Source organism: Suricata suricatta, chromosome X, assembly GCF_006229205.1.
Source record: "Suricata suricatta isolate VVHF042 chromosome X, meerkat_22Aug2017_6uvM2_HiC, whole genome shotgun sequence".
Classification (NCBI taxonomy): Eukaryota; Metazoa; Chordata; class Mammalia; order Carnivora; family Herpestidae; genus Suricata; species Suricata suricatta.
In genome coordinates this window covers 14,013,195-14,037,202 of record NC_043717.1, presented here as the reverse complement: position 1 = coordinate 14,037,202, position 24,008 = coordinate 14,013,195, and the positions used below count along the sequence as shown (strand labels likewise).

At 50.4% G+C, this 24,008-nt stretch overlaps 1 protein-coding gene across 8 annotated transcripts in view; it reads left to right on the top strand.

Moving 5' to 3' along the window:
* The window catches only part of PHKA2 (phosphorylase kinase regulatory subunit alpha 2), a 67,735-nt gene extending 48,972 nt beyond the window's left edge, over positions 1–18,763 (top strand). For 3 of the 8 annotated variants that reach the window (XM_029929990.1, XM_029929984.1, XM_029929985.1), the window contains 16 exons: positions 1,036–1,223; positions 1,777–1,950; positions 4,937–5,025; positions 5,974–6,107; positions 6,522–6,678; positions 7,472–7,551; positions 7,782–7,860; positions 7,966–8,095; positions 8,667–8,768; positions 10,860–10,978; positions 11,701–11,730; positions 13,123–13,176; positions 14,937–15,107; positions 16,721–16,774; positions 17,382–17,582; positions 18,127–18,763. In XM_029929990.1, coding sequence (XP_029785850.1) covers positions 1,036–1,223; positions 1,777–1,950; positions 4,937–5,025; positions 5,974–6,107; positions 6,522–6,678; positions 7,472–7,551; positions 7,782–7,860; positions 7,966–8,095; positions 8,667–8,768; positions 10,860–10,978; positions 11,701–11,730; positions 13,123–13,176; positions 14,937–15,107; positions 16,721–16,774; positions 17,382–17,582; positions 18,127–18,297 — 1,933 coding nt within the window. In that variant the 3' untranslated portion in view covers positions 18,298–18,763. Of the gene's footprint in view, positions 1–1,035; positions 1,224–1,776; positions 1,951–4,936; positions 5,026–5,973; positions 6,108–6,521; positions 6,679–7,471; positions 7,552–7,781; positions 7,861–7,965; positions 8,096–8,666; positions 8,769–10,859; positions 10,979–11,700; positions 11,731–13,122; positions 13,177–14,428; positions 14,654–14,936; positions 15,108–16,720; positions 16,775–17,381; positions 17,583–18,126 lie in introns of those variants that run through there. The other 5 variants (XM_029929986.1, XM_029929987.1, XM_029929988.1 and 2 more) reach the window with 5 other exon arrangements.
* Positions 18,764–24,008: the final 5,245 nt, after the last annotated feature.

Sequence of the window (24,008 nt, the reverse complement as noted above, 5' to 3'; positions counted from 1 at the left end):
GGTAGCTGGCAATCATATGCCTTTTAAAATTACTGCCATTCTACCTTTGACTTGACTCCTTTCAACTTCCTCAGAGGGAAACTTTCCATGCTCCACCTCCCCTCTTCCTGGCTCCAATCTCAAGGCAAAAGAATCATTAGAGCTGGCCCCAAGACCCTAGTGGGAAAAGGATTTTACTTTATTAAAAGAAAGGCTTCTCTTTCTTTCCCTCAGGCCGTCTTTCTTAATGTCATCCATTTGTTCACTGAAGCCCCAAGCACCCATGATTCACTTGTAGTTCAATGTGTTCCTTAAACGTTCTTCTCAGTCCTTTCAGCTGCTAAGCTGATGCTGATCCGATGTCCTAATCTGATGCTCGTAGCTACCAGGATCCTACTGTCTTGTGCCTCTGGAGCTAACAATTTAAGAAGCACACGGTGATGGCTCTCTGCAGGGGGCGGCCCCTCCCTTGTGCTCCCTGAGCCCGGGACCCCACACTGCCAAACCCAGCTTCCAGTTTTCAGTGGGACTTTTCCCAGCCTGAAAATAAGGCCACTCTGGGCATGTGCTCTGGTCTGTGGATGGTCCCCCATGGCATTCCTTCTAGAAGGAACTTTGTCTCTGAGCCTACCTCTCCTGTCATATACCTGTGCCCGCGTGAGCATATTGCATGTAGATTTTCTTCTGGTCCAGCTGTTTGAGGGCAGAGACACCCCCAAGGTGTGGTTTGGTTCTGGTTACAAATGGTTTGCTCAGTCTGTTTTGTAAAAGTTCGGTTGGTTCAGTAAAATAGATTTCTCTTTGTGTTGGGTTTGGGAGTAAGAAATCAGCATCATTCATTTTGGCTTTTAATATGCTACGTGCTCTCACTTTACACTTGGTATTGAGTTTTCCTTTTAATTCCTTGACTGACTACTTATGTGGGGCAGTCTGCAGAGTGATGTATTTATCGATTCTGGCAAAAGCACCATCTCGTTGTTGAAAAGATCCCCCATGATTCATAGTGGAAGTTTGTCCACACGCACCTGTATGTCTAACATAGTCTCTCCTTGGCAGAGTAAAATTAGGGAGCCTTTCGGAATTTCTTACCACGTCTTTCTACACATATCTGACCTTCCTGGATCCAGACTGCGATGAGAAGTTGTTTGATGATGACACCGAAGGGAGCTTCAGTCCTGATTCCGATTTGGGAGGATATTTGGAAGATACCTATCGTCAAGGTGTGGCTTGGAATGCCCCTGCAGGTGGTTTATTGAATTTACTTAAACCTTGGCATTGTGATAAAATTGCCCTGAGACTCAAGCACACCAAGTGATCGGTCATTAACACAACAAAAAAGAGGCTTTGGAAACTCTCTCGTGTATTAAAATGAGTAAAATGCCGGTTTAAAAACCTAACCTTGCAAAAGTGGGGCTTTTTCTAAACCTAGAGGGACAAAGAGTTTCAGGAATGAGGATTTTTCACAAAATATATTCTAATGAGAGAAACTCACTGCTTGAATTTTCAAAAGAATGGTAGGGTGATCTAGGTTTGTAGATTTGGTTGGACATAAGTGATGAAATCCTAAATATGTAACATTTTTCAAATTAAACAAGGTTTTGGGTTGAAGGGACCTGCAGTTTTTGGGGCTGGGCATTCCCTAATGCTTAGCTCACTCATGACAAAACAAAAAAAAAAGATCAGAACATCATCTCCCACGAAATCTCCTCGGTGCTGCATGTTATGTCACTGTTACACATTTAGAATATTTCTGCAGCTTCTTTTCACTGGCTCTTTCTCTCGTCTATCCGATTACAGAAAGTGAGGATGAACTTGACCAGTATATCAACCACCTCCTACAAAGCACATCCACGAAGTGCTATCTGCCTCCTCTTTCTAAGAAGACAGAAGACAGCCATGTTTTCAGTGCCATCCACTCCACTCGGGATATACTTTCCGTGATGGCAAAAGCAAAGGGTTTGGAAATTCCATGTACGTTATCAAAACTCTTGTCTGCCTGTTAAAATTACTTCTCGAAGTCATACACGAGCATGATTTAGAAGTCAGAATTCTAAAAGACAACAAAATGAAGAGATCTCCTGCCTCCTTCCGCCTCCCCATTGACCAGTCCTTCTACTTCAAGGCAACCACTTTGTACTCGTAGCTGTTTCTTCTGGCAGTTACAGACCTCTTTTCTAAACCGATGTGTGTATCCTGCTGTCTTGATGTGATGTGTTACTTTTATTCATAATCTGTTGGCTCCTTCTTCTGTACATGAGGATTTAGCCATGTTAAATCATCACTTTTTCGCTTCGCTTCCCATAGCCTCATGCTGGTAATTGTATTAAAGTTTAGTCTAATCAGTATTCGGTCTTTATGCGTATGTATGCAGATATATGTAGGTACGTATGCAGGTATTCTGAACTGCGCATTATAGCATATTGTGAATGTATTACCGTTTTTAGTTATTCTATAGTTAATACCATTATTAACTTTAAAAGTCACGAATACTATTTATTCAAAGTTGCTCTATGTTTTCCATTTGCTTTGCTTCCTTTCTGTACCTTCCAATGGCCCACAGTACAAATTTCCACAAAGTCAGTCATGTCTGTGGGTCTCTCAGTTGGACGACTTTTCTCAGAGCCCCCCAGTCTCCTCTGTCTGCCTGGGTGTGCTCTGGGCCTTTTGCACACCTGGCGTCCTGGGACTTCTCTTTACTGTAATCTTGGGAATCTCCTTGGCTTATCTAATCTTCAGTTGGCCTCCCTGTTTCCTGAGTTTGGCATGTTCTTCTTGATGTCTTCCTTTGGTGGGAATCCTGGAGAGCTCCTTGAGACTTTTTTGTCTCCTAGGCCGGCTGTCCTGTTTCCTGTATCTCTCCTTTTCCTTTTTCTTAACTTACACTCTTATTTTGGTGGAAGACATCCAATAGTGTCCTGAGAAACATTGCTTGGTTAGGAGAATTGTCAAGACCTTGCAAGTCTGAAAATATCTACGCATATTCTGTGTATCCATTTGAGAGTTTGGTTATAGAATTCTAGATTGAAAATCAGTTTTTCATCAGAATTCTGAAATCATTGCTTTGCTGTCTTTTCGCTTTCAGTGTTGCTATTGAGACATCCAAACCCATTCTAATATTTGATCCTTCAAATATAAATTGTTTTTCTCTTTGAAATTCTTTTCAGGATCTTCTTTGTTCCTGGGTTGTGACATTTCAGGGATGTGCCTCGATATGGGTATATTTTGGTCTCCTGTGTTGGATGCTCAGGGAGCCCTTTCAATCCTGGGAATTTATGTTTTTCAGTCCTGTAAAGTTTTTCTGGACAGTGGCCTGACTCGCTTCCTTCCTTACATTTTCTCTGTTTTCTCTCGCATGTGGGAACCCACTGGCACCCTCTCAGAGTCTGTCGTTCCCTGGCTGTCTTCCGGTTCTCTGGCTTGGGCTCTCTTCTGAGGGCAGTTGCTTCAACTTTATGTTCCACCCCCTAAGTTGAGCGTGTTCACTTTTGCTACCATGTTTTAAGTCTTTGTTCTCTGAATTGCACCCATTCTTGTTTCAGGCATGCAATTTCTCATTCCTCTAAGAATATTAACAGCAGGGCTAAAGGTTTTGTTTTTATGTTTTCTTCTCCTTAAATGGTTTTCCGGTCCCCCACGTCAATTTTTCCTGTTTCGGCTTCTATCTTCCACATGCGAGTGTTTCCTCCAGTGTTGGGTGCTCCCCGGTTACCAGCTTGTGCCCGATAGTGTCTAAGTGCGTAGGTGGGGCCTGCTGGCTTGGCGGGTGTCGGCTGGGTAGATTTCCCAGAGACACTCCACTGTCCCTTTTTCAGTCTCCTTTTTGACAGGTAAGGGTCTGGATGCTTGGAGCTATATAGTCACTCTCTCCACCTAAGGGCTGTGCACATCCTTTAGATGTGCCACATACCCCACCTCTGGGTTTAACCTCTTCACTGATACCCCCTAGACTTGTGTCAGTGTGAGCACGGCAGTTGCCCAGCTGCATGGACTTGAGGAAGGGATCCAGGGAGCTCACTGCTTCTCAGACGGCTTTTCTGCAGTCTTCCTTAGGTTTGGACCCCGCCTTCTGGAACCCAATTCCAGACGTATATAGTGCAGCAAGAGAGACTTATGACGAGTCTCTGATACAGATCTAACTGGCTGTTGGTTTTTCCCACCACAGGCCTGGGCTTTCGTTGCCTTCAGTCTGCTAAGTCAGTTAGTTATCTCTCATCCATCAGCTTCCCCACTTGCAACATGTCCTTACTACTCTCTTCTCTCTCCTGCTTTTCCTCATTCTTGAGGATTTGTCCTTTTTTAAAAAAACAATTATTTTCTACAGGGTGAGTGGTAGGTTGAGAGGAAGTAAAATTAAAATGTGTGTTTAATTTACTAGTGTAAGCTGGAGGTCTATAAGTTGCCTTATAAATATGCCCCATCTCTGTCTTGAAAACTTCCCATTTTCCCAAGATGACATGACCTAGCCTAGAAGACATAGATGGCTTGATGAATAAATAACTAGTAACAATGGCATCCAAAGGTGGTGAAACACCAGAAGCTGTCACATCTGGCACTGGCAACGTGAAATGCACACTGGACTCCCAGAAGCCGACACCTTAATTATGAGGAGACCAGTGACCCTGGACACATGCTCTTCCTTCTCTCGTTCCCAGTTTCCTCATCTGAAGGACAGAGGTCTGCCTCTGTCATTTCTAAGGCGCCTTCCAGTCCTCAGATGCTGTGTCATTCCCCTCCTTTCCAGGAGGGAAAAGCAAGATCCATGTCCTGCCCACCTCTTGTCCCCAGATCTAGCATATGATGTGGCGACATGGTAAATTCTTGCTGAAATTCATTTAAATATGTAATCATCCCTTTAGTCAGGTTGTATTGGTTAAGGAATAACTGCTGTAACGCTCAAAAGAAGTGCCTTATCCTTCTTCCTCCTCATAAGGGCTTTCTTTATTCTTTTGTTTTCCAGTTGTTCCCATGACTTTGCCAACTAAAGTTCTAAGTGTGCACCGTAAATCACTGAATCTTGTCGATTCTCCTCAGCCACTCCTAAAAAAGGTAAAGTGTTTAGGATCACTTTTTTTTAATATAATGTTTTTGGATGTTGGTGTTACTCCCAAGAACTCTTGTACATGGTTGAAGTTGAACTCAAAAGAGTATTTTTTGATGTCCCGGACCTTTGGGATTGAAAGTTCTAGGTTTCAGTGGGAACCCACTCACTGAGTTCTCTGCAGTCTGCCTCATGTTAGTGTCCACAATGCATATGATGCAAACCTTGATATTTTGCATTCCCTACCCATCTGAATCTGTCTCACTAGACTAGCTCACTGCCTAGCCCTGTCCTATCTGTGGCAGCTAGCCAAGGCCAGGCCAGTTGCAGAGCAGGGTACAACACTAGAAAAAGATCTGTAAAGAGAAGAAAATGTCAGGGTGTTCCCACTAGTTCCTATAATTCATTTTATCTAGGAGTTTACCTATGATTTTCTCCTATATGAATAGAAAGATTCAGTGTCCACTGAAGAATATTTTAGCCTAACTTCAACTATAGGTTGTCTAAAACTTACATATTTTTTGTGTTTTGCTTTCAAAAAGATCTTTCCTCGCAGCACAGCACACACAGAGAAAGGCATAAAGGACAGAGTGCGGAGACCGGTGTAAACGCCACCCTCTGTGCCTTCCCAGTTACTTCTTCCCTCCACTCCAGTGGTAGCTGCTAGCCTGCGTTCAAATGCCAGGGCTTCGTTTTTACCTGTTTTTGAACTTTGCATAAAGAAAACACACACAGTTTAATCTGTTCGGTCTGGACTCTTGCAAACATTGACTAACTCAGGGATTCACTGATCAGAAATAGTAAAACATATAAATAAAAAGCCACAGAAGACTCACTGATGCCCGGGAGCACAGCCGTGACAGGGTTCCAAGATGCAGTTGGTGTGTCACTTCCTGGTCTTCTGGAAGTTCACATGCTCAGCCCCTCTCCCTCGTTTTTGGTTTTTGTATGCCCAGGCCCCTGAAGACGACTTCCAGTGGCCCAGAGATGACCGTGGTGATGTGGACTGTGACAAGCTGGTGGAGCGGCTGAAAGATTGTTCAAACCTCCAGGACCAAGCAGACGTGCTGTACATTCTGTATGTGATAAAGTAAGTTTATGGTCTTCACTAGCTCAAGCCTTCTCCATTCTCCTAGACTCTTTGTCTTAGTTTTCTTGGCCTTCCAGCAAACCAGGTCATGATTATATTCACCCAGATGACCCAGGACCACCGTGAACAGACTTCTGTCTCCTCTGCCCCCTAGCTCTGGCCTCCCAGGATGCCACGGCTGAGTGTGGCCAGGATCTCACTGTTTCCTTACATTAGGCTTCTATTTCAAATAGAAGGGTTGCTTTGGTAAGCTGGAACCCTCTTGGCGAGACTCAGAGGCACTGGGAGGGCCCCCAAAACTTGGCAGAATATACAGCGATTCATTGCCCTCCCTGCCAAGTAAGCTGTGCTACAAGAGGACCCAGGCTCTGAGCATTCCAGGTCGTACTTCTGGGGCTTTCTATCTTCTGACAGGGGCCCCAACTGGGACACAAATCTCTCTGGACAGCATGGTGTTACCGTTCACAACCTCCTCAGCGAGCTCTATGGGAAAGCTGGCTTGAACCAGGAGTGGGGTTTGATCCGCTACATCTCTGGCCTGCTCAGGAAGAAAGTGGAGGTCCTGGCAGAGGTCAGAGCAAGCACGCCTGGGCAGTCCATTTGTTCTTTCTAGCCCCCTGTCCTCTTTCTGTTAGGAAAGCTGGAGGCAAGCACCTCAAATTTGTAAAGGAAACCAGTTATTTAATACATGGATGGAAGAGGCACTCCTCTCCTGACCTCCCACTGCTCTTAGAAGGCAAACAGAGGAAATGGAATTCAAGTTGATTAGTCTTGTTCCTTTTTAGCTGCAGAAAAAGGTTTCCCAAGAAATAAAATGAAAATGCTCTGTGGCCTGGCACCCTTAAACAGAGCTTTCTTATTTCTGCCTGTCTGCAGTATAATATCATTACCATTTTAAACCTGAGGCCCTGCAAAATCCAGAACTGCTTTCTAAGACATTAAGAGTTCAGTGTTATGGGAAGATGATGGTATTTATTCTATGTGAATAATGGCGAAACTAGCAACTTAAGACTGTAATAGTCATTAACCCTTAACATTGGTATCTTAGGACTCATGACAGCTCATCTCCCATGTAGGGTAGCCAGGGATCCAATATGTTTGCCACAGTGGATAGGCATTAAATACTCTAATGGGCCCTGCAGAGCCAGGCCCAGGCCACAAAGATCACAGGGACCCAGCCTTGCCTGAGTTGTTCAGTATGAGGTCTATATATGAATTTTCAAATAAAGAACAACATGGGTCATGAAGTTTGTAAAGGTAAATTTATGATTCTAGTGGTAGTGGCCTTTCCCTGCTAGCCTTGCTAATCTACCCCCCTCCTCCTGTCGTTGCTGTGGCCCTCACCCTTTTCTCTAAATGAGAAGGCCTGCACGGACCTGCTGTCGCACCAGAAGCAGCTGACAGTGGGCCTGCCACCGGAGCCCCGGGAGAAGACCATCTCTGCGTAAGTCCTCAGCCTGGTGTGGGGCTTAGCTTTGTGGGGGGCTGTGGGGAAAACATCAGTGCCGCCCGCCATTTGGAAATAGAGTCTTTTTAGAAACACTGTCAGGGTCTTTTTAAAAACACTGTCAGTCGGGAGCTTCTGGCAGGAAAATAAGGCTCTTACGTGGAGGGCGAAGAAGCCCCGCTCCTAGGCACCTTTCACACTGTTCATGTCCTGATGCATCTTTCTAGGCCCCTCCCCCCCGAGGAGCTCACACAGCTCATCTATGAGGCCAGTGGGCAGGACATCAGCATCGCCGTCCTCACACAGGTCACTGGGGGGTGGGGGGCAGGGCCACAGCCTTCCACAGAGTGCACAGGCCTCTTTGCCAGCAGCCAGTCTCTGAAACGCTGTCTCCATGTGTGTCTGCATCAGGAGATCGTGGTTTACCTGGCCATGTACGTCAGGGCACAGCCCAGCCTCTTCGTGGAGATGCTCAGGCTCCGGATCGGACTGATCATTCAGGTGATGGCCACGGAGCTGGCACGGAGCCTGAACTGCTCAGGTAGATGTATGCAGCTAGGCTTGGTGGGGGGGGGGGTTCCTGCACCCCCCTCCCTGCCCCCTCGGGAGCCTGCCCAAGCCTTCTGGAACCAGGGCTTCCAAGCCATTGCGTGTGCTCACACTTTGCCGGGTTCTCTCATTTAGATGCAGCTTCCTTCACGCCAGCCAACACAGGGCGTTCAATGTCAGATGTCAGGGAGGGGGTACTAGAATCACGTGCCCTGCTCCGGATAGCTCAGTTCCTTACTGTAGCTCCTTGTGATGAGATATCATCCCGCATTTCATAACACCTCTGTTGGGAGAAATCCTACCAATTTAAATATGTAAATAGAAGATGCATTCCAACATTGGGAATCAGCACAGTGTGAAAAATGATGTGTCCGAGTGTTAAAAACAGACACAATTTAAACTGCAGCGTTTAGGATCACTGAGGAGCAGTGCATTTCAGCCCTGACACGGTGGTGAGGCCATCCTGAGTGGGCAGGCCTCTACAGTATCCTTTGTTACCCCTCCTCAAGGCCACCTGACTCTCTGTACCACCAGCCCTGTGTCAGAGACATGTTTGTTTGTAGGGGAAGAAGCTTCTGAAAGTTTGATGAACCTCAGCCCTTTTGACATGAAAAACCTTCTACACCATATTCTGAGTGGAAAAGAATTTGGCGTTGAAAGAAGCGGTAAGTAAATGCTCAGTTCACTTCCAGAGGTGGTGGCCCAGTGGGCCGACTGTGGCCAGGGTCGCCTAGGACCGCCACTGTGAATGGCATAGACGAGGGTAGGCTTCCTGCTTTATGGAGACAGGGAGTCCTAGGTTCAAGATGGGGGCTTGTAGGCCTTTGTGACCCCTCGCAGGCTTGCGCAGAGTAGTGTTGTCACGTGTGGGTGTGGCATGCACCCCTCTGTGCCCTCCCTCCTTCCGCTGGCCCATGCACAGGTGTGAGCAGGGCATAGGGGTGGAAGGGCTATCGCCTGAGTGCCCCACCTTGGGCTTGGGTAGACACGCTCTCACTAAGCCAGACTCCCGTTACCCTTCAGGGGCACAGCGTCCTCCACAGGCTCTCAGTACCTTCCTGCTGAGAGAGTGAGCTTCACTCCATCTTGTATCACTCAGTTTTGATCTGTACCAGAACGCTCTGCTGTGCTAGGAAGTGTAATCACCCGAGTCCTAGTGGAATTCTGTTCTCAAATGCTCCCTAATTATAATTGAAGCAATTATCATTTCTCCTACTCATAATAAAGCAAAATGATTTGCAGACACATTGGCAAATTTATTTCATCACGCCAAAAAAATGCCATGTGGGTTGTCATCCTTTTTATTTAATAAGAAGGACATCGGGTACTTCGTATTTTTCCCCCGAGTGTGCACCAGCCAGCAAACAAAGGCAGCATCATGCAATCAGATGTGTTTTGGTCGCTTTTCTCCTTTCCTGAAGGAGGAGTGCTCAAGATTCTTTTCCAAAAGTCATTTCCAGTTCTTTCAAATGCACAGTCCTTGAAATGTAAATATGCGAGATAAATATTTTATGTGTTCTGTTCATCAGAATCATATACATGGTTTGATGCAGATAATTACTGAAATTTGTTACTAGATACAAAGCTGTAGATGATTACAAAATTGAGAAGAGAGCAATGTCACTGGAAAGCTATAAATGTCTAATTGCAAGCAAGGCCAGAAGAGGTCCGTCTTCTTACATCTAACACCATTTAATTATCTCCTGTCGTAGTTCAGTTTTTAGAAGTCAGGAAACTCAAATAGTCTTAGAATTTTTATTAAATTCTGAGATGGCAGAGATACTTCTAGCTACTGCTCACCCTATACAGGCCCTACTGGTAGCTTCCCAGACCCCTTCTGTTTTCCACTCTCCCGGTGTCCTTCCTCACTCTCCAATTAATCTTTGTGAGTCTCTTCTTGCTATCTTTAAATGTTGGTGTCCGGGCGCCCAGGGAAAGCTAGTCTAAGAAGTGACCTTTGAGCTGGGTTTGCAGAAGGAGAAGGTGTGCCTGGTAGAGGGGAGCAGGTGGGATGGGAGGCAGGCATGTACAAGTGCTCAACACTGTTACCCGGCTAGGAGTGCAGAGCTCTGAGGGGTAGGTGGGACTCAAGCCAGGCAGACTTTGTCCTGAAGATAGAGCTAGGCCTCGAAGGATTCCAAGTGTGCAGTGACATGATCACACTTGCCCTTTCCAATAATAGCTGTGACTGAAGCACAGAGAACTGGTCAGCGGGGACGGGCAGGGCACAGACAGGCCTGAGTCTGGAGGCCGCTACAGCAGGTTGGAAGGGAGGTGATGGAGGCCTCCCCGCCCTGTCTTGCAATGGCAGGGGTGCGAGGCTTCTCAGGTGGCCAGGTCTTCTCCACTTGCAGCCCTCGGGCCGCTTGTTCTCCCAGGCCTTCCCCCCCTCAGCCCCGAGATCCCTTATTTGAATGGTCTCTGTTTTCTACAGGAAGGTGTGCTTTTGGAGAAGAAATTATTTTTTCAAAAAATAATTTGTTAAAGGGTTTTATGGCCGCTGGGTTGTTTTTGTTTTGTTTTTACATGCTGCTCAAGCCATGCTCACTCTTTCACCCGTTCGCTGGACACCTGGGGAGCAGGTGCTGTTCCAAGTGCTAGAGACAGAGCACTGGCCAGGGCAGATGAAGCTCTCTTCTAATGGAGTTTAGAATCAAATGGGCTAGAGGTGTATAAAAATGAGCACATCGCATGCATTCCTCCCCCAGGGCGGATGCTAACAGTATCTAAGAGCTGTGTGTGCGTTTCCCCTCTAGTGCGACCCATCCATTCCTCCACCTCCAGCCCTGCCATCTCCATCCATGAGGTGGGACACACAGGAGTCACCAAAACCGAGAGGAGTGGCATTAACAGGCTGAGGAGCGAGATGAAACAGGTAAGACAGAACTCTTGGGGGCGGTGCTGGGAAAGAAGAGGTTTTCAGAGCTGGGCTCCCGTCAGGAAGTGCTGGAAACCCAGGGCATGCAGAGTGCAGAGGACGTGAGATCCCTTCTGTTGTAAAATCTGAACGTACTGTACCCAGACATCCAGAAACTAGGTGAACATTCCAGAAAACATCCTTACCCATATTTGTGTTGCTGAGAACCATGTTTCTCAGTGGTGGGCCACAGCTATTCCAAACGTAGAGTTGTGCGAAATGTAACCGAGTCACCTCTCCACCAAATGTGTCCTTCAAACAAAATAGCAAGAAGAATGTAGAAATAGCATGGAATGCTCCTGAAACCCGTATTTGCCACCATCTACAGGTGTCTTTTCCTTGTTCACTTTTTATTTCATAGCAAATTCCTTCTGAACTGACGCCGCAGGACCGCAAGGCAGCAGCTCTTTAGTACTAATGGGCCAGGTACCTAGGGGCTAGGACTTGACTGATCTATAGGAGGAAGGAGAGTTTCCTTCTGACCATGACCTGAGTGAGAAGTGGACTCAGGTTTTCGTCTCCATTTCAAATGGTGACTCACAGGACTGAGTCCACAGATGCTAATGGGGCACACCCAGCAGTTGGGCCAACACTTCCCTGGATTTTCTAGACAGAAGAGGTAGGGCATCCTTGGGTCAAAGCTGGCTTTTGTTTATTTCTTGATGTATTTTTACTTTCAGATGACTAGGCGATTTAGTGCTGATGAACAGGTGAAACCTCTGTCTTGTTCTGTCCTGCTCGTGTGTGTTTCGTGTCCTTTCTGGCTTGCAAGTGGAAGGCGAGGCTGAGAATATGGAGAGTGATTGCGTGGAGAGTGGTTTTGCCCATCAGATGCGCTTGGATGGAGGTGACTCTTCGGACTGTGGTGGGCAGCCCTGGGGACAGGCAGAGTGCCAGACTCGAGTGCAGGAGAAATGGCATTGCCCCATGCCTTTAAAAAGTCCATTTATCAAGCTCTTGGGTTTTACAGGATGCTTTGTGAAAGAGCTGGTTCTGGGCTCTGCCTTGGCAGGAGTTTCTGTTCCAAAAAAGGGAAGTAAATAGGGAAAAGTAAAATGTGGTCCTTGATTATATGAGTAGAAAGAATACTGCTGTCCCTGTCCCCAGATTGCCTGGGGGAATTGAACCCTGGAAGGAAAACAGTGTCAGGATACCACTCTTCCACATCACCCTTGGGACATCCTTGCTGCTCGTCCCTCCAGAAAGTTGAAAGCACGTGCCTGATTTCAGGGGCGTGGCTAAGAGAGCTTAGAGGAGTCGTATAGTGACATGCATGTTCTGTATGTCGTCTCCCCTGCTAATGTATGCTCTGTTTTCAGAAACCTCCCTTTGCCAGCCACTCGGTGGCACCCTATCCCAGGAGTGGCTCACTGTCAGGGATTTGGGTGGCTCCTTCTGCCTCCAGTTAATACCATCGTTACATCCTACAGGGACAAAATGATCCACTTTGATAGGTTTAGATTCAGCCAGTACAAGTCTTATTTTTGGCCACTTACATCAAGGAAATATAGTCTCTGTCCAAAATGTTACAGAAGTCCTGGCATTTAAAATTTCTCTTTGCTTCTGCAAGAACACCATGGCCACACCGTTTGTGCGCAGGCCCTGTCTGCCTGCAAGTTACAGATACACATAGATGTTTAAATGAAGACATGCTTGTTTGGCCAGAGGTCGTCAGCCTGATCTTATTTGTTCATTTAACAAATATCTATTTAATGCCAGTAGGGGCCAGATGCTCAATGCTGGTTCTGGGTAGGTATTTTATTGGTCTCTGCAGAGACCCTTCACATAAAAGATTAGCATTTTGTGGTTATGACTTTGGAAAATAAGTTGTGTCCTAACTTGATGAGGCACATCCACATAGGACTAGACTGGGTGACATGTCATACTTGGAAAAGGAGAATTTCCTCAGTTCTCCACTGCATGGAGCCCCAGAGCTCAGCATCTGGGGCCATTTGCTGGGATGGTGAGTGAGCACTTCTGTGCCCCACGCCGTCTGCACCTTCTTCCCACGGGATGCCTTCCGATCCTTGTACATCCCCCCCTCTGCTTGTGTCCTTTTGGTGTCCCTGCCCGTGACTGAGTGGACTCTCTTTGTTTTGTAGCTCTTTTCTGTGAGCCAGGCCGTGTCCAGCAGCGCGCATTCCTCCAAGTCTGCGGTAAACCATGCACCCCACTTGTTGTCCTCACCGCCTCCTCGTGTGTGGTGTCTGAGTCCTCTTGTCCTTGTCGTGCACCCACCGCGTTCCTAACGCCCACAGAGTTGAACAGGTTTAAGTGGTTTTATTTGATAGTCCTTATGGGGAGCATCTAGAAAGCAAGCCAAGAAGTTCTTGAATTGAGCTTTGTTCACCCAGGAACTTCTGGAACCTGTGAGGCATTGGTTCTGTGCCTTTCTTTTGAGCTCTGAAGTTGAGCCCCACACAGTGATGAGCATCTTGTACTCATAATGCCCCAGCTTGGCTTGAGGCCCCAGATCAAGTGGAGGACTAAGAAATGTTCTAATTGCAGAAGTGAGTCTTAATCTTCCTCTTGAAACTAGGAGAAAACCAGCTGAGTCATTGATGAGTGCAGCTGTAATTACTTTTATTTGTATCTAATTGTCGCAGTATTTAAATGGCGGTAATGAGCCCAGTGGAATAACCCAGCCTCACAGCCTCTTCAAAATAAGATCTGATGGAGTCACAATGAGCACATAGGGAACACTCGTGTCCCCCGCTCTGCTGGCACACTTACCACTTGGACTTCATTTTGAAACCTTGAAGTGGGATGTGTGTTGAGCAGTAAAGTGCCAGGTAGTCTGGAACCAGACGTGTAAGGATGGAGGTTAGCCCTTTCCTGCCCTGTAGATAGGTTAGAAGCAGAAAGCAGGCCCAGGTAGGAGCTGACCGGCCCGGCCTGGCCCTGCCCCCGTGCTCAGGCCCCAGTCCCCTGGTCCAGGCCCCCCGGGGAGCCTCTCTGCACTGCATCTGCCTTGTGGTGTTGTGGGCCCTACCCTGGCCTTGTGCCAGCACCTCCCTCCTGGGGGCCAAAGTGAGTGGCCTCGGGTGTGGGGGGAAGAAACAGGAGGACGCCCAGCAAGCGGTCTGGCTCAGAGGCTATCACAGCCCCAGGGAGCACCCCACCCCGGGCTGAGAACAGGCAGAAGACAAAGCGAGCCAACGGCCAGGTGGATATACCCTGATCTCAGAGGTCCCACTACTAAATATGGAATCCCAGCCTTACTTTTCATCTTCTGCTCCAGAACAATCCCTCTCCCCTGCCCCTACGTTATGTGCTGCATTCTCTGTGGCACCTGCAGTACAGGGAGGGGACCCCTGCCTCCCAGTGGTACTGCACCAGTGGGCAGTAGGGCATTTCTCTCCTTGGGCTACAGCAACTCTGAGAGAGCCCGGCCTCTCTCTCTCTCAGCTCTCCTACAACAGTGCCAGAGGGCCTCGGTGGTGACAGGTGCCGCCTAGGAGCACTTACCACAAGCCAGGTGTGCTCTCGGGGTCTCCTGCGTCTTCAGTGAGTGCTCACAGCTCCCTGAAGCAGGTCCCACCGTGGCCCGTTGTGCAGATGAAGCCGAGGCCCGGAGCAGGTGTTCAGAATTGAGGTAGCTGTGGCAAGTGGGATTCACAGCCTGATCCTGGAGCCCTCACTCTTACCTGCTCGGCCTCGCCATCAGGTAGGGTCCTTGGTGCCATACCACCTCTTGAAGGCTGGAAAGAACGCACAGGAGGAGACTCATAACCAGACTAGTACTGGAAATCTACATTTAAGAAATGCCCAAGTTAAATTATGGAACTATGTTCCTTTCTGGACACGTGGTCTGGTATTTCACCTAGCTCCCAGAGTCCCCCCCACTTGACGGCCAGCAGTCCCTGGGGCCACTGGCGCTGAGGTATCTGAAGGCCGTGTGCTGTCTGTCTTGCAGAGATCCAGCACCCCCTCCTCGCCCACTGGCACATCATCGTCAGACTCTGGCGGGCATCACATCGGCTGGGGGGAGCGGCAGGGCCAATGGCTACGCAGGAGGCGGCTGGACGGAGCTATCAACAGGGTCCCCATGGGATTCTACCAGAAGGTGTGGAAGATCCTTCAGAAGGTAAGCTTGGCCCTGTTGCTGGGGCTGGACACCTGCTTCGAGAGGCATGGCAGCACCTACAGGGATCAGGTGGCCAGTCCCTGAGCTTGGGGAGTCCCAGCCTAGAGCAGGGTTTCTCCACCTCTGACATTTGGGACAGGGCGATTCTTCATCTGTGGAGGGGTCCTGTGTATGCAGGATGCTCAGTGGCATCCCGAGCTCCCACCCGCAGCTGGGACAACCGCAGAGGTATCTGGACATTGCCAGGTGTCCCCTGCGCAGCAAGTCATCCCGGTTGAGAACTGCCAGCTGGAACCACAGCAAGTTAGATAAGGCAGCAGCCTACGTGTTAGGGGACCCCTGTGGTGTATTTTAGGAACATAGAAAAGTCAGAAGATCGACAAAACCTGGGGAAGGCAGGGAACGCTTTGGATGAAAATGCGGTGACATAGAGGGCCTGGAATGGCACCCCCAGGCCGTGGCCTTCTGCATGTTCCAGCCAGGGTGCTGTCCCCATTGTTCAGCCACACAATCGAGCACCCTGTCTGCAGAGCACCGGGTCTGCCCTGAGGCACGAACCCTCTGTGGCCATCAGGACTGCGTTTGCTGGCTGCCTGAGTGTGTGAAAGTGTCTGCAGAGGCCACCAGAGACATGGAAGGTGGAGCTACAGACTGCGCCACGCACCCCGAGTGCCTGGCCCCGAGGGGCATCAGCAGGGGAGGCTGTGCCTCTCTGCTGTCCACTCCCCCTGCCGCAGCCTGGCCCTCGGCCTTCCTCGCACTCCGGCACTCTGCCTTGGTTAAAAGCTGTGCAAATTAAGAACTACAGGCAGGACCGGCTTTTTATTCAAACTATTTTTGTGAGCTCATTCATTGCACCGTGGGAGAGGAGAGGAGGGAATCCCAAGTGCGCACACACTACACCCCCTTCCCTGAGGCGCCACGCCTCACTGCTGGGTGGACGGGGAGGGCCGAGTGGGGCCTGTCCTTCTGCTGCTGGTCCCGCCTGGGTGTCTGCTCAGGCGGTGCTGCCCCGCTGTCTTCCGTCCTCCCGCGCCCCAGGACTTTGGAGGTGGCCGGTTAGATAAGAACACACTTCCTAGAAAATCTCCCCATTCTTGCTGGGGCATCATCCACTCCATCCAGACTTCCACTAGTTCAATACCAAGACACTTTTATTATGAAAAAGCAGCATTTTGTGTTAGCCGGCGCTGGATATTTATATACATGGGTGTGCGTGTGCATGTCTGTGCATGTGCTCAAGTCTTTTGTGATTGGTGCTTATTATAGAAATCTCAAAAATAGATGCCTGCAAAGGCACAGAAGTATCACTTCGCCAGCAGGAGCTGTGAAAATCACCCTTTATACGGCCCCAGAGGGGGCCTCGCAGCCACCGGGGCCTGGTTGCTAAGTGAACGGCAGAGCAGCCGCAGAGGAGGCTGCACGGCTCCCTGGGGCCATGTTCGCACCAGGCACCTGCTGCTTCGCCAGAGCCGCTCCACCGAGAGCCGCCGGGGGCAGTGGGGACGAGCTCTCTGAAAATAACTCGGACGGTCTGGCGTGTACAAGCGTGTGTGCATCCGTACTGATCAGCTTCTGGAATCTGAACCATGCTGTGTGTGTTCTGCCTCTAGTGCCACGGGCTGTCCATCGACGGTTATGTGCTCCCATCCTCCACAACAAGAGAGGTATGATGGAAACCCCGTTCCTAGCCCCCCACACCCCCCCCCCAGGGCTCTGACCACGACTACTCCACTCCCGCTGCTTTCATCACTTTTTCTTTGTCCCCTCAGAAACCGCAGTTCTTACGTTCAAGATCTTTACATTTGCCCTTTAAAGTGCTATTAAACGAGTAGAGCTGCTCACCCCCTCCTTGAGTGCTCTTGCAGACTCCTCCAGCCCCTCCACTGAGAACACTCACCTTCCTGGTTTCCTTTCTCTGAGTCTTTCTTTTGCAAATTGAATTTTCAATTCCTATCCCCGCCCCCCCCCGCCCCAAGACACCATGCTTTATGGTACAAGGAGTGACCAGGAAGAAAGAGGAACAAGAAAAGGGCCTGCCCCCTGGATGGCCCAGTCCAGTGGCATAGGTACATAGAGCTAGGACAAGACCAGCTCACCCCCACAGCAGAGTTCCGGCCTCATGCTTCAGAGGGTTCCAGCTGGTGGAATCAATGTGGCCGGGAAGGAGGCAGCATTTTGGAGCTGAGCCATGAGCCCAGTTGGTGCTGCAGTCCACGTTGGAGGGCTGTCTCTCCTCAGCCACTCCTGACCCCCTGCTGGTCCCTTTGGCAGATGACCCCACAGGAGATCAAGTTCGCTGTCCATGTTGAGTCGGTGCTGAACCGCGTGCCGCAGCCCGAGTACCGGCAGCTGCTGGTGGAGGCCATCATGGTGCTGACGCTGCTCTCAGACGCGGACATGAGCAGCATTGGGGGCATCATCCACGTGGACCACATCGTGCAGATGGCCAACCAGCTGTTCCTGCAGGATCAGGTGGGTGTGTCCAGTCATCCCACAGCCAAGGTGGGGAGAGGGGCAAAGGGGCAGGCTGGCTGGCCTTTATTTCTGTTGAGGTGGAGGATTCTGTGTCCAGTAGAAAAGAATATTCTCAAACGAAGAAAATGTCATCACAGATGGTTTAAAAAAAAAAAAAAAAAAAGCCATTTGGTTAGAAAATGGCACAATGGCCACTTGGGAAATCTAAAGATCTTTGGAATTGGATAGACTCGTTTTGGCTTCGGTTTTAGTGTGAACACCACTCTTGCTCCAGACAAGCAGACTGCCTGCCCAGCAGGCAGAGCTGAGGGGGGAGAAACCGCGCTCCCGTTACAGAGACGCAATGCACTACAGAGGCGGCTGTGTGGGGACACAGGGTGATCGATGGAGGAGAGGCTGCCGGCCGTCCCCGGGCACTCTGGACTCTGGCCCTGGGGCTTGACGCCCCTCCCTGGGGGCTGCCGGCCTCCAGCACACAGCCACCATAGGGCCAGGAGGTGGGGTGCTCCTCATTCTTTGCCTGTGTCTTTTCCTGTTGTAGATGTCAATTGGAGCGACGGACGCGCTGGAGAAAGACCAAGCCACGGGCATCTGCCACTTTTTCTATGACAGCGCTCCAAGTGGGGCTTATGGGACAATGACTTACTTGACAAAGGCAGTGGCTTCTCATTTGCAGGAACTGCTGCCCAATTCAGGCTGCCAGATGCAGTAGGGCCTCCATGCTCTGAGTCTGTCACTTGCCCCCTAACCTCATTCTTCCATTCTCCAAGATCCCCGGTGTTGTCACAAAAGCATGTCCCATCAGAAACCCTGGCAGGGAGGAGGTGGCAGCCTGAACTGACAACAGTGCATGTCCAAGCCACAGAGCCGACGGGTCCTATGCTCCCCCAGGGAGTGCTACAGGTCACTGTCTAGGTTCACTTCTTTGTGACATTTGCCACAACATCTGGTCTCTGGGAGTCTGAAGAGGCCTGAGGAACTGGCCTGTTTGTAGCGCAGTGTGAACAGAGAAGCCAGCGTAAATTGGCTCTCACCGAGAGTTCCCGAAGGAGTCAGCTGTGCTAGTGCCACATGTAAAGCAGCAGGCGCCGGACGCGTGGACCTTGACAAGGGGGACATCGTAACAGCCTGTCTGTGGACCAAACTGCTTACCAAATAGAACAACTCTTTCCATGCAAGTTTGGTTTTCTTAGGCCTTGTTTTCTTTCTAGGCCTCATTTTATTGGCATAGCTACCTCTCTTGCTGAGATTTAGAAAATTGCTCACAGTTAACTTGGCTCGTGGGCCAAGGATTTTTATCAAGGATTTTATCCTCGCCACTTATGATTTAAAGATTTCTTCTGCTGTATTAAAAAAAAAATCCATCTTCTGGAATATAGTGGGGGGCGGGGGGGTGGGAAGGGCAGGAGAGGTGCCAGACTTCCTCTAGCTGGGCCAACTGTTGTTGTGGGGGTGGAGCAGCAGGGCGTCCCTCTGGAAGGCCTGGACCCCCGACACGCCTACATGGGGTGACCGCCCTGGCCGGTGGACGGGGAGCCACACGAGGAGTACACGGGGCTTCCAGCTTAGTGGAGAGCCAGGCTGCTGACCCGAGCCTTTCTGGAAGCATTTTCCGCTCAGCTCTCTCATAGGAGTGCTTTGGGGCCTTGAATGTCGAGCCAGGACCCATCCTCACAGGACAGGGCCTCGCAGTGTTGGGTCAATGTTCTGGTGAAGGGGGCTTCTCTCTAGGCTTCGTCTTACCTTGCGGGGGTGGAGGGGGCAACACCAGGGGAACGCTTTGCATGAAGAATGTTCTTTGGAGGACAAGCAGATACCCGATGGTAAAGCAGTGAGCCCCGGCTGCTGGACAGCAGTGGGGTAGAGCTGAGGCGGCTCTGCCTCCCGAGGGTGACGGCAGCCATCAGGTTGTTGGCTCAGGGGTTTGCATGACGGTGGGAATGCCGATGCTCTGGCTGCTTTGAGGGGACACAGGGTGCCCGGCCCCATACAGAGTCCAGACGCAGTGCTGATTGTCGTTCCTAAAGCAGGAAAGGCCGGGTGGCTTTGGGTTTCTACGGTGTCCTGCTGAAGAGCCTCCTTCCAGTCTTAGGTTAGGGCAGAGATGGTCTAGGAACTCATGTCTCCGTGCTCCCTATGCGGGTTCTCCCTGCACAGGCCATTTTGCGACTTTAGTTTCCTGTTCTTGAAACCACAACACTTTCTTTGCTCAGGCACAGTGTAGTTACATAAAGGAAAGCCCGGGAATCTGTCACTTTCCATTTCAGTGGACTCCTCTTCGTTCCCTTCCCTATCTTCCCTATTAATGTCAGCACATGTTGAACACTTTCTCTGTGCCAGGTGTGGGACACAAAGATGCAGGAGACGTGACTCGGTGCTCAAGGACCTCACCCCGGCAAGGCAGGCTGGTGTGAAAAGGCGAGCACGCTTTAGGGTGGCGGGGGTGGTGTTACAGAGACAACGCGGGATAGGACCAGAAGGTGGGGCCTGCCCAGAACACTGGCAGCGGCACGGATCGGGGACCGTGCAGGCGGCCTGGCCAACCACTCCTGCCCACGCGGCACATGGCCTCGAGCCACGCTTCCCCCGAGCGCTGGCTGTCCATGCCCCCATCGTTTCTGGAATCCTGTTTGGTCTCATTTGCCTTTGAGGGTCTGGGGTTGGGAGGGGGCCCACAGTCACCCTGGTTTCAGACTAGCATTTTCATAGCCTTGATTTTCGGTGTCTTTAAGACATGCTTGACATAAACAAGGATCGTGTGGTTCACCTGCTAGACTTCCTAGAGAATCATTTGAAACAGACAATGTAAGAAAGGTACCAGCTGTGAACGTCCTGGTTGCTTCTTGGGAGAAAGCTCAAGAAGAGTTACAGCCCTCCAGAATGAGCCAGCTGCTAATTTAGAACATCACCTGCCTGCATGTGACGTGCAGACCCACAGATGCCGCGTTCGGGCTCACCAGCCGCGATACGGGCCAGGAGCAGGCCCATAATAAAGCCGTTCAGCAGAGACTTCGATTCAATCTTTTGAAGCCTCTTTCAAATGAAATCCTGAAATAGTATTGCATTTCCACAGGCATCAAGCTGTCAGCTTCAAAGAAGGAGAACAGGCTTCCGAGCAGTGAGGGACAGATGCTCAAGGGGGAGGGTAGAGGCCCCCAGCCACCGCCATCCTGGCCTTGGCACACGGGGTTGCCCTGCCAGGAGAGAGCGGCCAGCAGCCCCCGCTGCTCTTTTCCTTTATCCCTCCTCGGAGCAGAAAGGCCAGCTCTGACCTTTGCCGGGGCATGGGGGGGCGGGGGGGGGGGTTAGCGCATTCTTTTTCAGAGCCGGGAACAAACATTTCTTTTAACATCCATTGAAAATCTGTCGGCCACCCCACCTGCTGCTCGCCCTGCTTTGACCCAGGTGAAGCCAACAGCAAGGAGGAAGGTTCTGTGCCCGAGGCAGACTGGCCTTCCATCCCACCTCTGTGCACCCCAGTTTCCCCATCTGTCACATGCACACGAGTCCTGCACTCTGGCACGGGGCTAAGTGTGAGGGGATCACAGGGGCTCCTCTTCTGTCTCAGCCTCCCGCAGTTGCAACCTGCAGCTCCTCATTCACAAGAATCCAGATTTGCCCAGTGGCGGCCCCAGCCAGGACAAGGGCTGGGGGCAGGGGCATTTCTGGGTCATGCCAGTGTCTGATGGGGGTGGGGGGGTGTCAGGAAGTAAAAATTTCTGCCACTCGTCTTGGGCCTAGGGAATGGCTGGGGACTGTTGCACATTAGCTGCCTGGATAGAGAAAAATGTAAATTCTCCCTGTTTAAAAAAAAAAAGGGGGGGGGGAGAAAGAAAAAAGACCAGAAGATCAGGAGGCAAGAGAAACAGTTTGTCAGCTGATTGATACCATTTATTTCTGGACAAGACGACAGGAGGCTCGGCCTCCCTTGATGTAAATTAGAGCAGAAGCATCCCTCAATTCTATAGACACGCACGCAAGTCTGGCAAATAGCTTTTGTCTTCTGTGCTTCCTTGTTGTCAGAGGGTACAAAGTCTCCCCCCTCCCTCGGCGCCATTGTCTTTCAAGGTGACTCTTATGCTTTTGAAGTCCCTGCCATCTGTTCTGTGTGTCTTTGCACTTTGCATGGTCCCAGAATGCCTTCTGTTCTCTGGGACTTGGCCACTGACCCCTTGGCTTGTGAAGGGAAAGCAGAACGGTGCTGTCACCCTCTTAGAGCCCAGTGTCCCTTTGCCCTCTTCAGAAAGCCGGTTAGGAAAAGGCACGTCCTTGAGTTACTGAGAGTTCTCGGAGGCAGGAGAAGAACTGAAACCACAAGAGACTATTCTGGAGTCAAACACATGGAGTGTCTGATGGTTTGGGAGAGGGAACGATTCCACCAGAAAACAACTATGTGTGTTTTTAAGGAACATATGTGCACTTTTGGCAAAAACACCTTCTTAGAAGGAGTGGGATCATCGGAACCAATGAACTCTGCAGTCATGTGATGCGTCCCTCTGCCTTCTTGCAATATGTCAACTATTGTGAAAAATGAACTGCTCAGAAAGCATTTTCTGGGGCCTACTTCAGGCTAGGCATTGCTCGGCTCGCAGGAACACAGACAAGCGTGGTGGGACGAAAAGCCCTCTCCTTCGTGAAGACCTCCGAGGAAGGATGCTGTCCAACGTGCTGGGACACAGTCCCAGCACAGGCCCCCCCAGGACATCTGCTAGCTGTCATTCCTGTCTCCGGCACGTGAGTTCCGAGAGGTTTGCTGTAGAGGGAGGCAGGGCCACTGGCAGGAGCTCAGGCGGAGGGGAGGAGGGTTTCATGGTACAGCAGGTCCAGGGGGACTGTGTCTGGGAGGCAGAGGGAAGGAACTGAACTTCCTCCACTCCTTTTGAGATGCCAACCAGCTCCTGGAGCAGCCCCCGCTTGCTACCATTCAGGGGCGCGCATCAGGGAAGCTGGAAAGTAGAGGCGGTCAGATGACTGCGAGGAGCTATTCCTGTTCCTTCCGCAAACCTCCACCCCCGCGCCGGCCTCAGCCCCCCTGCGGTCCTCAGACCGGCTTCAAGCAAACATGCACATGTGCGCACACAGCTGTCGCCTGCCTCTGCCTGGGACACTTCCGGAGATGGGGCCTGACTCCCGCGTCTCGTGGGCCGCAGAGGGGCACTGGCTGGGGACCATCGCCTGCCCCTGCAGAGAGGTTTCTCCCCACCCCAGCCCAGAGGGCTCCGACCAGGGCACTCGCCTGCCTTTCCAGATTTAGGAAGCACAGGAAAGACTGGGGCTTAGGCCTTCTAGGCTCTAAAGGCTTCACGTTCTGCAAGTCGCTCAAAGGCTGCTTCCTCTGCACTTTAAATAGATGTGCTGTGCTGAGTTTCAAATTTGACACATTTCTTTTTTTGAACTTAAAAAAAGCACAGTGGAAAGCGAGCAAGCAAGATACGTAGTGACTCATTCTCGGGAGGAAGCAGCTCCCTGATCAGAGAAAGCAGTCAGGAGAACGTTACAGGAGGCTGGGGGGGGGGGGGACGGGTACCTTAAAGGGGAGAGAGTGGAAATATGGGGGGAAGAGCTGAGGCCAACCGGCCTAGCTCTGAGGAGTCTCTAGAATAAGTGACTGTCTTCCGAGGGCCTTACTTCTGCTAACCTCATGTGCGCTGAAAAGACGGAAGCCGCGAGCAGAGATTTAAACTAGAGCCGGTGCATCCCTCAGGTGTTAGTAAAGAACGAACCTGTACTAAGTGTACATTTGCTTGGCTACTTGACCGTTATCAGCATCAGGATTTTACAGATGAGGAAACTGAGGCCAAAAACAGGTGAATTGCGTATGTCCTCTTGCTTTAGATCAAGACTAAAGCCTGTGCTTCAAGACTCCATGTTTACCTATATGTGGGCAAAGAACACTACCCTGCCTTTACAAACCTACCTCATGAGAGACTCATTTCCTTGGGTGACACAAGGTTTGGATGGTACGTATGGGGAGGACGGCAGGGGACAGGAGTTCTCAGTTTAGCATAAAGGGATTTAAAAAGCCCAAGGCAGCCTAGGATGATCCAAATCCCGGTTGCAAATGGGCAGCCCGATGCCGCACCAAGCAGCCCTCCCAACTCAGGACTCAGACACACACCCCCGAGGAGGCATCAGCGTGCGCTCGGAGTGTGTGTCCAAGTCAGGGCCGGACCACCGGCGCTCTGGGCTCAGTCCTGGGCAAGCCACTACGGGGCCCGTGGCTCCCCGGCTCACGCGGGAAGGCTGGGGCCTGCTCCGTTCTCTCTAGGGCTCCGTTTCAAATCAGAAGAAATGTAGTCTGTGCTTTGGAAACTGCAAGGCTCTTAACTCGAGTATGTGCTCATGTAGACCCTGCCACCCTAGAGACCTTGACCAGATGGCCAGACTTCTGCAAAGTTTTAAGGGAGGCAGTGTTTGGCTTAA